We start from the raw sequence: 12,758 nt of genomic DNA, 5'->3' as shown, positions 1-12,758 counted from the left end.
AAAAGGCCACTCTAGAAAATGACCGTTGATGAAGCTCTGAGGCTGGTAGACCAACGGGATGAACATGGTTGCTCAATGGAGGAGAAGGACCATCTCATCCGAAGTACAAAAAAAATCAAGAGCACCACTGTCCCAGAGGATGCATCTATGAGTGAATCCTTGTTGGGGATTACAGAATCAGGGGCAAACAGCGTTGAAACAGAACCATCGCAAGCTATAAACCCTAATGAGAGGGAGGAAGTTGCAGACAAAGATCAGATGGAAATCATAGAGGGTAACCATAATATTTCTCTCTCCTTTAAACAAGCCCTCCTCCAATCGCGATTTAATGAAAGCCGAAATAAGAACTTCTTCGATTGCGATGTGGAAGAGATTTCATCGGACGAGGAGGATGAATCCACTGCAAAGAGTTCTGAAGCAGAAGACGAACCAATGGATGAGGAAAGAGATGGGGTTCCTAAAGTTAAAATCCCCAAAGCTCTCCTACTGAAAATCAGAGAACCGTGGAAAAAATGTTTAATCGTGAGATTGCTGGGAAAGAGCATAGGCTACAAATTGTTCATGGTAAAAATGACAAAAATTTAGGGATTGCAGGCTGATTTTGAAGCACTTGATATAGGTAATGGATTTTTCATTGTCAAGTTTGATATGGTAGATGATTACATGAAAGTTTTCACTGGTGGACCTTGGATTGTGATGGACCATTACGTGATGGTAAGGAAGTGGCAGCAAGACTTCATGTCTGATGAACCAGAAGAGGATATCACTGCAATTTGGGTGCGGTTCCCAACTTTACCCATTGAGTATTATAATGAGAAGGCACTATATCACATTGCAAAAGTTCTGGGCATTCATCTGAAAATAGACATCAACACAGCAATGGCAGCACGAGAGAAATATGCACGAGTCTGTGTGGAGATGGATCTTCGAAAACCTCTGATCTCACACTTCTCGATAGGTAAACACACATATCACTTTGAGTATGAGCATATTCACTCACTATGTTTTTCTTGTGGCAGGATTGGACACCGGAAGGAAGCTTGCCAAGAGATCCCCAGACAGATGCTGGAGTAGACACAAGGAACAAATGGAGAAGACAACCAGAAGCTGGAAACCAGCAGTAGCACTAACATTGGGCCAGAATCGAAGAATGCAACACAAAATTTGGAGGCCAACCCAGGTACTTTTGGGCTGTGGATGATAGTGTCCAAAAGAAAAAAGAATCTAAAGAACTCATCTATACAAAAGGAGCAACCCATTTCACGTAGCAATAGTTTTGAAGTCTTCAAAGAAGGAGGAGCTCATTCTAAAGGCCACACAGCCCATGCAGGAAAGGATAAAACCCATAGAGGGAAAACCCACCTAGATATGGGCTTCAAGTATAAGACAAGAGCTAATAGTGAAGAAGCCCTGAAGAGGAAAGAAAAAACAAAAAAAGAGGAGATTAGACTGGGCAAAGCAGTGGTAGTTGACATGAAGATACGCAATCCTAAGACAGTCCTGGGAACAAGTGAGATTACTCTTACCCATACCAACCCCATAATCACACCACCCACCCAGATAACCACCAGCATTGATCAACCTCAACCATCCAAAACCCCCTTACTCACCACCATCAACACTTCTGAACCTAACCAAAAGAAAACCAACATTAACAGACCCCAACACAAAGAACCGCCAGACAAAAATAGAGGAGGAAGGGGAAAACTTACCAACACTGAAACATACATTGATTCAGGACAGAGTGATGGTGGCCATTACACCAGGGAAAGAAGTGTTTCACTTCACCGCCTCAGAAGGATGGAACGAGGAAGTAAAAGTGCGAATCCAGCCATGGAGGCAAGTGGAGGCAAGTCAGAATCGGCACTATGTGATGATGTCCCCCATGAAATCGATGGAAGACAACCACAAAGCTGTGAGGGGCTATCTGGCTCTTGAAGATCAGTCCCCAATACCAAGTCATACCATACCTTCCATGGATATGTTGATCTGGAATTGCAAGGGGGCAGGAAATCAAAGGTTTAAGAGAACCATGAGAGAACTTGTTCAAATCCATAAACCAAAGTTTCTTATTCTTATGGAGACCAAAGTGGAATTTACATCTGTGGGAAAGTTTTTTAATTGCATAGGCTTCACTGCTTCTGCTCACGTGGATCCGATTGGCCGCAGTGGAGGCATTTGGATGATTTGGAATCCAAATGTGGTTAATGTTAGAGTAGTTGAGGCTAGTTCCCAATTGATTATAGCAACTATATCCAGGCAAGACTTCCCAGATTGGCTGCTTTCAGTTGTCTATGCAAGCCCAAACAACAACAAACATGAAGAGCTTTGGAAGCACCTAAAAGCAATTTCGCAGAATATGACTGATCCTTGGCTAGTTGTAGGGGATTTTAACGATTTCTCCACCAGTAATGAAAAAAGGAGCTTCACTGGTAACCAAAATCTGAGCCAGAGTCAAGATCACAGAAGAAGCAGGAAGTTTAATGAGAGGATGAGTAACTGTAAGCTAATGGATTTAGGCTGCTCAGGACCGAGGCTAACTTGGTCTAATAACCGGAAAGGATGGGCTAATACCATGGTTAGGTTGGATAGAGCTATGTGTAATACGGAGTGGAGAACTAGCTTTTTTGATGGAGCTGTTCGCAACTTGCCTCGCACATATTCTGACCATTCCCCTATGATGGTGTTCACAAAAGGTATGTCTCCTTTTAATCCTACTTGTAAGCCGTTTAAATTCCTTGCTGCGTGGATTAATTATGATGATTTTATATCTGTGGTTACTAAGAGCTGGACCAATCCTCACCCATCTCTTTTAAGTAAGCTTGAAACTCTTGCTCATGAAGCCAGTGTTTGGAATAAAGAAGTTTTTGGTAATATTTTTCGCAAAAAAATGTGGCTTCTTGGGCGGATTGAAGGCTTGCAAAAATCCCAAGCCAACATGTATTCCCATAGCCTTCACACCTTAGAATTGGACCTTGTTGAACAGTATAACAAAATTCTCTATCAGGAAGAACTACTGTGGTTTCAAAAATCCCGAGCTACCTGGATCACCCAGGGTGAGAGAAATACTAAATTCTTTCATCTTACAACTCTGACCAAAAGGAGAAGAAGAAGAATTGATGTTCTGAAAAATGAGGAAGGCATCTGGATCGACCAACCTATCCTTCTAAAAACCATGATCACTAATTTCTTCATAAATCTGTTTAGTCAATCCACTGCTAGTCCTCTTGATCATTGGAGCAATCTGGGGAGTAGTAAATTGACTGAGACTGAGAATGCACTTATTACTTGTAATGTCACTGATGAGGAGGTTTGGAAAGCTGTGAAAAATATAGTGCTTTCAAAGCACATGGTAGAGATAGGTTTCAAGCTATATTTTATCATAACTACTGGTCTATTGTTGGTCCTGCTGTTTGTGACTTTGTTAAAACTTATTTTCACAACAAGCATATTCTTGGAGAGATTAACAGAACTCTTGTTGCCTTAATTCCTAAAGTTGAAAATCTGGAGAGCATCAAATAATTTAGGCCTATTGTCTTTGTAATGTGACCTATAAGATTATCTCTAAAATCCTTGTTGGTAGAATTAGACCTTTCATGAGTAAAATTGTTAGACCCAATCAATGTAGCTTCATACCTGGAAGAAACACTAGTGATAATATAATCATAACTCAAGAAATCATTCACTCTTTAAACCTTAAAAAAGGGAAGCAAGGGGGCATGATTTTAAAAGTTGATTTGGAAAAAGCTTATGACAACATTTCTTGGGATTTCTTAAAACAGACCCTTAAGGAGTTCAATTTTGATAAAAACTTCATTGATATTGTTATGGGTTGTGTTACTGCTGTGAGGATTGCTATTATTTGGAATGGGGAACATCTTAAGGAATTTCAACCCCATAGGGGTTTGAGACAAGGTGACCCTTTATCCCCTTACCTCTTTGTCTTATGCATGGAGAGACTATCAAGCATGATAAGCTTCAAGGCTGAGAACAAGAGTTAGAAGGGGATGAAAGTTACTAGAGGTGGTCCTACCCTCACTCACTTGTTCTTTGCGGACGATCTCATGTTGTTTGGCCAAGCTACCATGGAAACTTGTAACACAATTATGACTGTTATAGAGGAATTTTGCAATATCTCTGGATTAAAGGTTAATCTCCATAAATCCAAGATGTTTGTTTCCTCTAATGTTGACAGAAGGAGGGCTAAAGAGCTGAGCACCAAATGTGGTATCTCCCTAACCTCTGAGTTAGGAAAATACCTGGGTGTCCCACTCATTCATGGCAGAATTAATAGAAGACATTTTCATGACATCATGGAGAAAATGCAGAGAAGATTGGCATGATAGAAGTCTAACCTCTTATCTATGTCTGGTAGAGCTACTCTCATTAAGTCAGTAAGCTCTGCCATACCCTCCTACACCATGCAAACTATGCTTATTCCTAAAAGAGTAAGCAATGACATTGGCAGACTGAACAAGAACTTCTTATGGGGTGACACCTTGGAAAGAAAAAGAATCCATCTTGTTAATTGGGATGATGTGTGTAGAATGAAAAGTCATGGTGGCCTGGGAATAAAAAAGGCCAGGGATCAAAATTTGGCTTTGCTAACTAAACTAGAGTGGAACCTGCTTAGTAACAAAGGTGAAATGTGGTGTGAGTTGCTCAAAACCAAATAATTGAGAGGCACCTCTCTGTATGATTGGCAAAACAACAAAAAAGCCTCTCATTTATGGAGAGGTATTATGAAAACTTGCTACATCCTCAGAAAGGGTGTGAAATGGATTGTTGGCAATGGAAACAATGTGAATGTGTGGAAGGATTGGTGGTGTGGAGACAAGGCTTTTATGGACCTTGAATCCAATACTAACCAAAACTTACACAATAATTGTAATGTTGATAATAATGTGAGTGAGCTGTTTAATTCTGATGGCAGTTGGAATGAGATCAAAGTTCACAGATTATGTACTCCTAATATGGCATCTTTGATCTTGAATAATCCTCCTCCTGGTACTTTGGAGATGGATAGTCCCCTTTGGAAGGGATCACCTATGATGAAGATGCCTTGGTTGGATTGGCTCAAGAGTAATGCTAAAAACAAAAAACTTTTTAACGATACCATCTCTTGGCAATCTGTTTTTACTATTTCCTTATGGAAAATTTGGGAGAATAGGAATTTAATGGTTTTTGAACAAAAATCTACTCCAAGTCAAGAGAGTTTTAAATTTATTTTGGATTACTCAAGAGAGATTAACCAAACATTCCTTCATTCTATATCCAAGACCAGACCTGCATTCAGAGTTATTAATTGGTGTCTTCCATCTGCAGGTAGACTAAAATTAAATACGGATGGCAGCAAAAGAGTTGGTGGCGATGGAGGATTTGGGGGCCTAATCAGAGATGAAAGAGGAACTTGGGTGTGTGGCTACTATGGAAAATTGCACAGTGGAACCAGTTTAGAAGCTGAATTGTGGGCTGTATACAAAGGGTTGACTATCATACTACAAAAAGGAATGAACCAAGTCATGATTGAGACCGATGCCGAACAGGTAGTGCAATTGCTACAAGAAAAACCAGGGGACAAATGCCCTTTCAAGAACCTGGTGGGGAATGCCCAGATTCTTCTCAAAGGGTGTGATTGCTCTGTGCAACATGTATGGAAAGAAGGCAATTTGTGTGCTGATTTTTTGGCAAAAATGAGAGCCAATCAACCTGAAGAAATACTGGTGATGAATGATCCACTAGCTGAGTTAAGAGAGTTGCTTATTACTGATATAATAGGCTTGGGTAGGATGAGGACGTAGTTTCTCCATTGTTGTTTTAATTCCGTTGTACCCCAAAAAAAGAATGTATATTTTATTTTATTTTTTCATTTAATTTTTTTTTCTCAGAGAGGGGAGATTACAAATGTGTATATACTTAGATATTGAGATTGATTAATTGCATTTATTTAAAAATCAAATTTTCTATTCTTTAAAATTAATTTTGTCATTTTAATAATATGGAAAATGACCTACCACCACAAATTTCTCCCAAAAAACACTTTTTTAAAAAAACTTTTATTGATAAAAATTTATTATTATAGAGTGAGTGAATAAATTCTTACTGGTAAAAGTTTATAAAAAAGTATTTTTATCAAAGAAAATTGTAAAATGTAGCACTACGACTTTGGCATATACAAGCTTGTAAGAAAATAAGAAATGGACTTCAATCAAACCAAAATAAGAACAATATATAGATGTGTCGTGAGAATGTTCGGGGTGTTGGTGTGGTTTAAAGATAAAATTATAATTAAATTGTGAAGATAAATTGACAAATTTGTTGTCTGTAATCAAATCACAATTTGAATGATTTCAACTTATTAGGGGTGTGTTTGGTAACGTTTACGTTTTCAGTTTATATTTACAAAAATTTTATAAACTGGTTTTTGTTTATTTTTTGTTGATTTTTAGAAAAACATAAACTACAGACGCGTTTGATAATTGACAAAATATTTAAAAAAAATTAAAATATAAAAAAGAGTGAGAAATGGCGAGTGGTGGCAAGTGGCGGCGGAAGACGGTGGTAGAAAGTGGTGACGGTGGGTGATGGGTAGCTGGTGGTGGCAGGTGGTGATGGTGGGTGGGTGGGTGGGTGACGGCGGCGGGTGGTGGGTGGTAACGAGTGGGTGGTGGTGGTGGTGGTGATGGTGGCGGGTGGTGGATGGTGGTGGCAGGTGGGTGGCGGATGGCGGGTGGCGGATGGCGGGTGGTGATGGTGGGTGGGTAGGTGACGGTGGCGGGTGGTGGTGGCGGCGGCGGCGGCGGGTGGTGGGTGGTGGTGGCAGGTGGGTGGCAGATGGCGGGTGGTGGTGGGTGGTGGCGGGTAGGTGACGGGTGGTGGTGGTGGTGGGTGGGTAGGTGGGTGACGGTGGCGGGTGATAGGTGGTGACGAGTGGGTGGTGGTGGTGGCAGGTGGGTGGCAGGTGGTGGTGGTGGTGGTGGTGGCGGTGGCGGGTGAGTAGCAGATGGCTGGCGGTGGTGGGTGGCTGGTGGTGGCAGGTGGTGGATGGTGGTGGTGGCAGGTGGGTGGTGAGTGGTGGTGGCAAGTAGGTGGTGGTGGCAGGCGGTAGATGGTAGTGGCGAGTGGGTGGTGGGTAGTGGTAGTGGTGGTGGTGGTGGTGGTGAGGGTGGGTGGTGGTGGCGGCGGAAGTGGAAGACGATGGTGGAAAATGGTGGCGGGTGGTGGCTAGTGTTGGGTGGTAAAAAAAAAAAAAAAAAAAAAAAAAAAACTGAAAACTCAAAATGGAAACATATTTTTTGTGTTTTCATTTTTTGGCCAAATTTATAAACTGAGACCATTGATTTATAAATTACAAATTTTACCAAACAAGTTTTTATTTGAGTTTTTAAAATTTTTGTAAATATAAACAGAAAACTGAAAACGTAAGTGTTACCAAACGGCACCTAGATGATTGAAAACTAGCCTTAAACAATTATTAAATGTTTATATAATATATAACATTAATATTATATATATAAAACTAATTTGTAACAAATTCTACATTTTAGATCTCTTTCACACTTAATTTTATTTTGATCATTGAGATTAAAAAAAATGTGTATTAACTATTGGTGAGATAAAGTGATTTTGAAATTAGATTATAAATTTCAAATTGCGAATCAAGTCAATTTACATTTAACAAGAAGATTGACAAAATTGAGTAATATTTTGCACAACCCCAAGAGATGGGGTCACATAACTCTTTGTGAGATATTTGCGCTTGGCATGGGCACATCCTTTTCATTCAATTTTTTTTTTTCAGTTTTTTTTTCATTTTTTTTTTATTTTTATGAAAGAGTATTTAATGAAATCTTGTAATTGATAAGACAATATTTAATTTTGTTTGTAAGTGAATATATTAAAAAATAAAATAAAAGACCAAATCAATCAAATTGGACTTGGGAACAATTTTTTTCTTTGACAAATTACCTATAAGTCTTTTTTGAAAAGTGTGTATTTTATTTAATTTTAAAACTTTTTAGATAGACTCAAAAATCCTATACCCATATATATTCTCCTCTTTTCCTACACCTTGCTTATTTTTCTTTATCTCTCTTTTTTTGATATCGACGATGACGATGACGATGACGACAACTACGACTACGACCACGCCTTCTTTTTTTTTTTTTTTTTTTTTCTCTTTCTTATGTATAGTCATCGTTGATCGACAACCACCGTTGATCGGGGTTCACGGGCAATCACCGAGCACCAATTCCTTATTTTGTGCTCACCGACGGCGAAAGAAATGAGTAGATCTACTCAAATCTGATATAAATTTACTCAAATCTACATTAGATCTAAGTAGATTTACGTTAGATCCAACTAGATTTAAACAAATAAATAGTTGTCGGGATACAAGCATCTATTTATATCTGTCTCTTTCTTTTGATCTCTCAGTTTTAATATTTTTTATGTACTACACACTTTAATTTTCCTATTATAATGGAGAAATTTTCAAGTTTTGAACAAGTTGTTTTCGAATTTTAATTACCAGCAGTGAAAACTGTAAAATTTTACAATTTCAATTTTTTTTGTGTACTTAAATGAATCATTTTTTAGAACCATAAAATTTTGAATTTTCATAACTTTTTTTAAAATTGTAAATTTTTTTAGTTTCATAACATGTTTTTCAGCTTGATTAATAAGGATAAATACTTAATAGAATTATATTTTGAAACTGTAACATTTTATAGTTTCAAAACTTGCTTTTTAGTTTGATCAATATTAGAAATTATTTGCTTAAATACTACAAAAAATTAAAAATAACATATATATTTTTTACATTGTTGTTGTTTGTTGTTCTTAGGTTTTTTTCTTCTTCTTTCAATTTATTAATAGTTAGTAAATTTTGCTATATTTTTTCACTTTAATTTCATAGTTTATTATTTTTTTCTGACAATATTCTAGACATTCCGATGAGTTTCTAATGATATTCTCGACGTCCAGCGAATATTCTAGACATTCTGACAACTTCTGGTAATGTTCAGAACATTCTGGCAATACTCTCGCGAATTTCTGGTGATATTCCGGCAATTTTCCGGCGATGTTGAACATTCCGGTGAATTTCTAATGACTGTCTGACAGAAGTCCGACGTTAGTAGAATGTAGTAGCATCTTTAATTTTTTTTTTAAAAATAAGATTTTTTTGATAATAATTAAAAATATATAAAATTAATTAGTGCAAGCATTTTATTTTAAGACGAGATAGATTTTGAATTTTGTATATAGAAGTTATTCACGTTTTTGTCTTCCATATTTTATAGTTTGGGCCCAGTCGGGATCGGCCTGGCCCAATGAATGCCCACCTCCACAAACCAATCCCCTCTCTAATTTCTCAAAAGATTACGCGATGTGTAGCCTTGGTTCGTTGATTCGTGTTTCAAAGATCCAAATACAATTTGCTATATGATTGATTCATTCCATAATGATCTTCTCATAACCCTAATTATGATTGATTCATTAAACAATGGCAAAAGAGTAATCAAATCTGTTTACACCACCACCAAACTCTTCTGCACCAGAAATGCATGCAGTAAAAACTGTGCAAAAAATGAAGATGTGGTGACACTGACAAAAACAATATCAGATTACTCACTAAAAGGAGAAGTAGATCATGCAAGAAAAGTGTTTGATCAAATGGGTCATAGAGACTCTGTTTCTTGGAATGTTATGATCAAAGGTTACTTTGAAAACAATAGGATTGGGGATGCAAGGGAACTGTTTGATGAAATGCCTGAGAAGAGTCCTTTCACTTGGACTTCAATGATCATGGGTTACACCAAAGAAAGAAAGACACACATTGCACTGAAACTCTTTATAGTGATGCCATGTAAAAACGTCGTCAGTTGGACTGCTATAGTTACCGCACTTTGTCAAGATTCACAGATAGAAGATGCGTGGCGCTTGTTTAAGGAAATCCCTGAGCCGAATTCGATTTCATGGTCTACCATTATATCGGGTTTACAGCAAAATGGGTTGGCTACCAAAAGCTTGGATGTGTTTAAAGAAATGTTGTTGGCAGGAGTCCAACCAACTTCACATTCATTTACTAGTGCTTTGGCTGCTTCTGCTGATCTGGCAATGCTTTCGGTGAGCGAACAGGTCTATTCTCAAGTCCTTAAAAGAGGTTTTGCAAGAAATATTCATATAGGAAATTCATCCATTTCTATGTTCATAAAATCAGGTAGTTTCGACAATGCTAGCCGTGTTTACATGGGGTTGCCCTGGCGTGACAGTGTTACTTGGAATTCTATGATTATGGGTTATGGGCAACACGGATTTGGTATTGAGGCGATTATGTTTTTCCATCAAATGCAAAAAGCACGGTTTTTACCAGATAGTATCAGTTTCTTGGGAGTTTTACATGGTTGCACGCATTGTGGTTTCATAGAAGAAGGGAAGCAGTATTTTCAAAGTATGGAAATGGATTATAACATTTCGCCAGGACCTGAGCACTATGCCAGCATGGTTGACCTATTTTCTCGTGCGGGGCTGCTTAGAGAAGCACATGACATTGTCATACGAATGCCCTTTGAGCCCACACCTGTTTTTTGGAGGACATTACTGAATGGATGTAGGATTTGGGGCAACTTGGGACTGGGAATTCATGTCGCTGAAAAGATTTTGGAACGCGAACCTTTTAATTCAAGTGCATCGTTAATGGTTATTGAAATCCTTGCATCAGCTGGCAAATGGAAGGAGGTAATGGAGATGAGGAGACAAATGAAGGAAAGAGAGGCAAGAAAAGAGTTGGGCTGTAGCTGGGTTGAAGTAAAGGGGAGGAACCATATTTTTACTACAAGAGATGAAACTCATCCGGAATTAGATCACATTTATCCAACCCTTGAGTTGTTATCTTACAATATGGCTGAGTGTGTTAGTATTTAAGTGAATGGAGATTGGGGAGCTGTTACAAATCACAGAGTGTCATAGATATTCTCTTCGTCGTGTTGGTTTATAAGACAGTTATGGATGCCAAAGCTTTGAACTCTTTCCGGTGGATTCTTGCTTTATAATTTTGAATTGGGTACTAGTGAAATGGTTTTTTGGCAATGAAGTAGATCATGAAGGAAGGCATCTGGTGGTTGAAAGGAAATGCTAAACATTTCATGGCGGTGGCATAATTTTGAATGTGCAATTTTGCATAATTCCTCTTGGATTACTGCTTCGGAGGTTGGCCAATCAATTCATGAAGTCCAAATTACTCGTTTTTGGTTTTGTGTAATTATGTTATGTTAATTGGCATGGTAGATTTCTGTCAATAAGGTATTCAAGAGCTAACTTAAAGATGGGAACAAGAAATTAGCCTCATGTGGTTATGATTGGCTTTGCAGTTATATGACTGCAAAGGGTGTAGATGCCAAAGTCTGTAAATCTCCATGAATCAAGATGACTGTTACAAAGTACGAGTTCTTAAACTAATGAACCTTTTGGTATTCAGCAATAACAACATGTAGAAGCTATGGACACAAATTTAAACATCGCTTGATTAGCATATTAGAAGTGCATGCATTTTGGAGTAAACTATGGTGGTATTGATTAAAACATATCAGAATTGTTGTTCTGCAATTTAATAGACTGACAAAGGTATTAGATAAAAAGTGGACTAGTATGGATGAAGTTTTTTGGTTTAGGCTTTTCTTAAAAATTAATTCATGCATTGGTGTTATGGGGGTTCCACGGTTCCACTTCACATAATACTATTCAGAATTGATATATTTCATGCTAAATGACACTTTTCTCAGTTAGTAGCAAGTGCATGATGCATGGACTTTCCTTCTTCTTCTTCTACCCTCTCTCATTTTTTTTTTTTTTTTTTTTTTTTTTCAGGGTATGATGTATATACTTAATAAAGGGAAAGGTCATTCTAATAACATAGTTGGACAATTCAGGGAAAATCTTATTCACTTGTGTTTTGCAGAGTTGGATGAAGGCACCCTCTTGGTGGATTTCATGGAGATGGCCCAAAATGGATTGCAGCTCCTTTGTGTTAAGAGTTTTGAAAGGGCTTTGTGTTCACATATTGGGCTCCAAGCCCATGGCACATTCCAAAAGGTACTGACATTGGAAATTCACTTCATTCTTGGGTTGCTTAGCTTTGCATCTGTATATAGAAGTTAATATAACAATGCAAAAAATAATTCAGCTTTGGTCAGTTTGTGCTGAAAATTAACTCAATAGTTGATTAAAGTAACATGTTAAAGAGATATTTATTTCTTGTGTTCTCCAAGGAAACTACGGGCCACCCCATGTTTAAAGGACTTTTCCTTTGTTCTGTTTTTTCATGACCAATCGTCCCTCTGCTGTCATCAAGCACTTTGCAAGGGTTGCTTGATGCTGTTTTTTTTTGGGGACTAAATGTAGACTTTGTTTCAAAATATATAGAGAGCTTCTTGGCCAGTCACATGATCCATTCCTTTTGTGCATCTTACTTTTCGGTCAGTTATTGAAATTAGGGTGAATTGCGGGGACCTTTCCTATAGTTTGAATAATTACATAAACCTTTCCTATTTTAACTGACATTGTCAAGATTCCTCCATATTTAAACCTCCGTTACTTGTGATAGCGAAACCAGCTTGATGTCATTACCAATAAATCTAAAAATACCAATAATGCCCTCAAGGTTGTTGGACAATTATTAACATATTTTTTGGGGTAAATTACACTCACCTGCCCCAAGGTTTCTGAGGGTAAATATTACACATTTTTTCTTACTTGTG

General features: G+C 37.9%; 2 protein-coding genes across 3 annotated transcripts; both read left to right on the top strand.

Annotated features, from left to right (window-relative positions):
• Positions 1-18: 18 nt before the first annotated feature.
• Positions 19-4,001, top strand: LOC145821386 (uncharacterized). Its single transcript, XM_082917896.1, has 5 exons — positions 19-522; positions 595-958; positions 1,020-1,180; positions 1,739-3,352; positions 3,783-4,001. The coding sequence occupies exons 1-5, from the start codon at positions 19-21 to the stop codon at positions 3,999-4,001; spliced, it is 2,862 nt and encodes a 953-aa protein (XP_082774022.1).
• A 5,290-nt stretch (positions 4,002-9,291) lies between these two features.
• On the top strand, positions 9,292-12,300 carry LOC114313442 (pentatricopeptide repeat-containing protein At2g13600). 2 transcript variants are annotated; one of them, XM_028259831.2, is made up of 2 exons: positions 9,292-11,211; positions 11,960-12,300. In XM_028259831.2, exon 1 carries the CDS (start codon positions 9,445-9,447, stop codon positions 10,924-10,926), a length of 1,482 nt encoding a protein of 493 aa, XP_028115632.2. In that variant the 5' UTR covers positions 9,292-9,444; the 3' UTR covers positions 10,927-11,211; positions 11,960-12,300. The 2 variants fall into 2 exon arrangements, with proteins under 2 accessions (XP_028115632.2, XP_028115631.2); XM_028259830.2 differs by having other exon boundaries at positions 9,318-11,441.
• The last annotated feature ends 458 nt before the right edge of the window (positions 12,301-12,758 follow it).

Source organism: Camellia sinensis, chromosome 3 (genome assembly GCF_055761805.1).
Source record: "Camellia sinensis isolate YWXY chromosome 3, ASM5576180v1, whole genome shotgun sequence".
Classification (NCBI taxonomy): domain Eukaryota; kingdom Viridiplantae; phylum Streptophyta; class Magnoliopsida; order Ericales; family Theaceae; genus Camellia; species Camellia sinensis.
This window is presented reverse-complemented; position numbering and strand designations above follow the sequence as displayed.

Coding starts and splice junctions, on each gene's coding strand:
- LOC145821386 (XM_082917896.1), top strand. CDS start 19: ATGACCGTTGATGAAGCTCTGAGGCTGGTAGACCAACGGGATGAACAT. Junction 959..1,019: donor GATCTCACACTTCTCGATAG/GTAAACACACAT, acceptor TTCTTGTGGCAG/GATTGGACACCGGAAGGAAG. Junction 1,181..1,738: donor AAATTTGGAGGCCAACCCAG/GTACTTTTGGGC, acceptor ACATTGATTCAG/GACAGAGTGATGGTGGCCAT.
- LOC114313442 (XM_028259831.2), top strand. CDS start 9,445: ATGATTGATTCATTCCATAATGATCTTCTCATAACCCTAATTATGATT.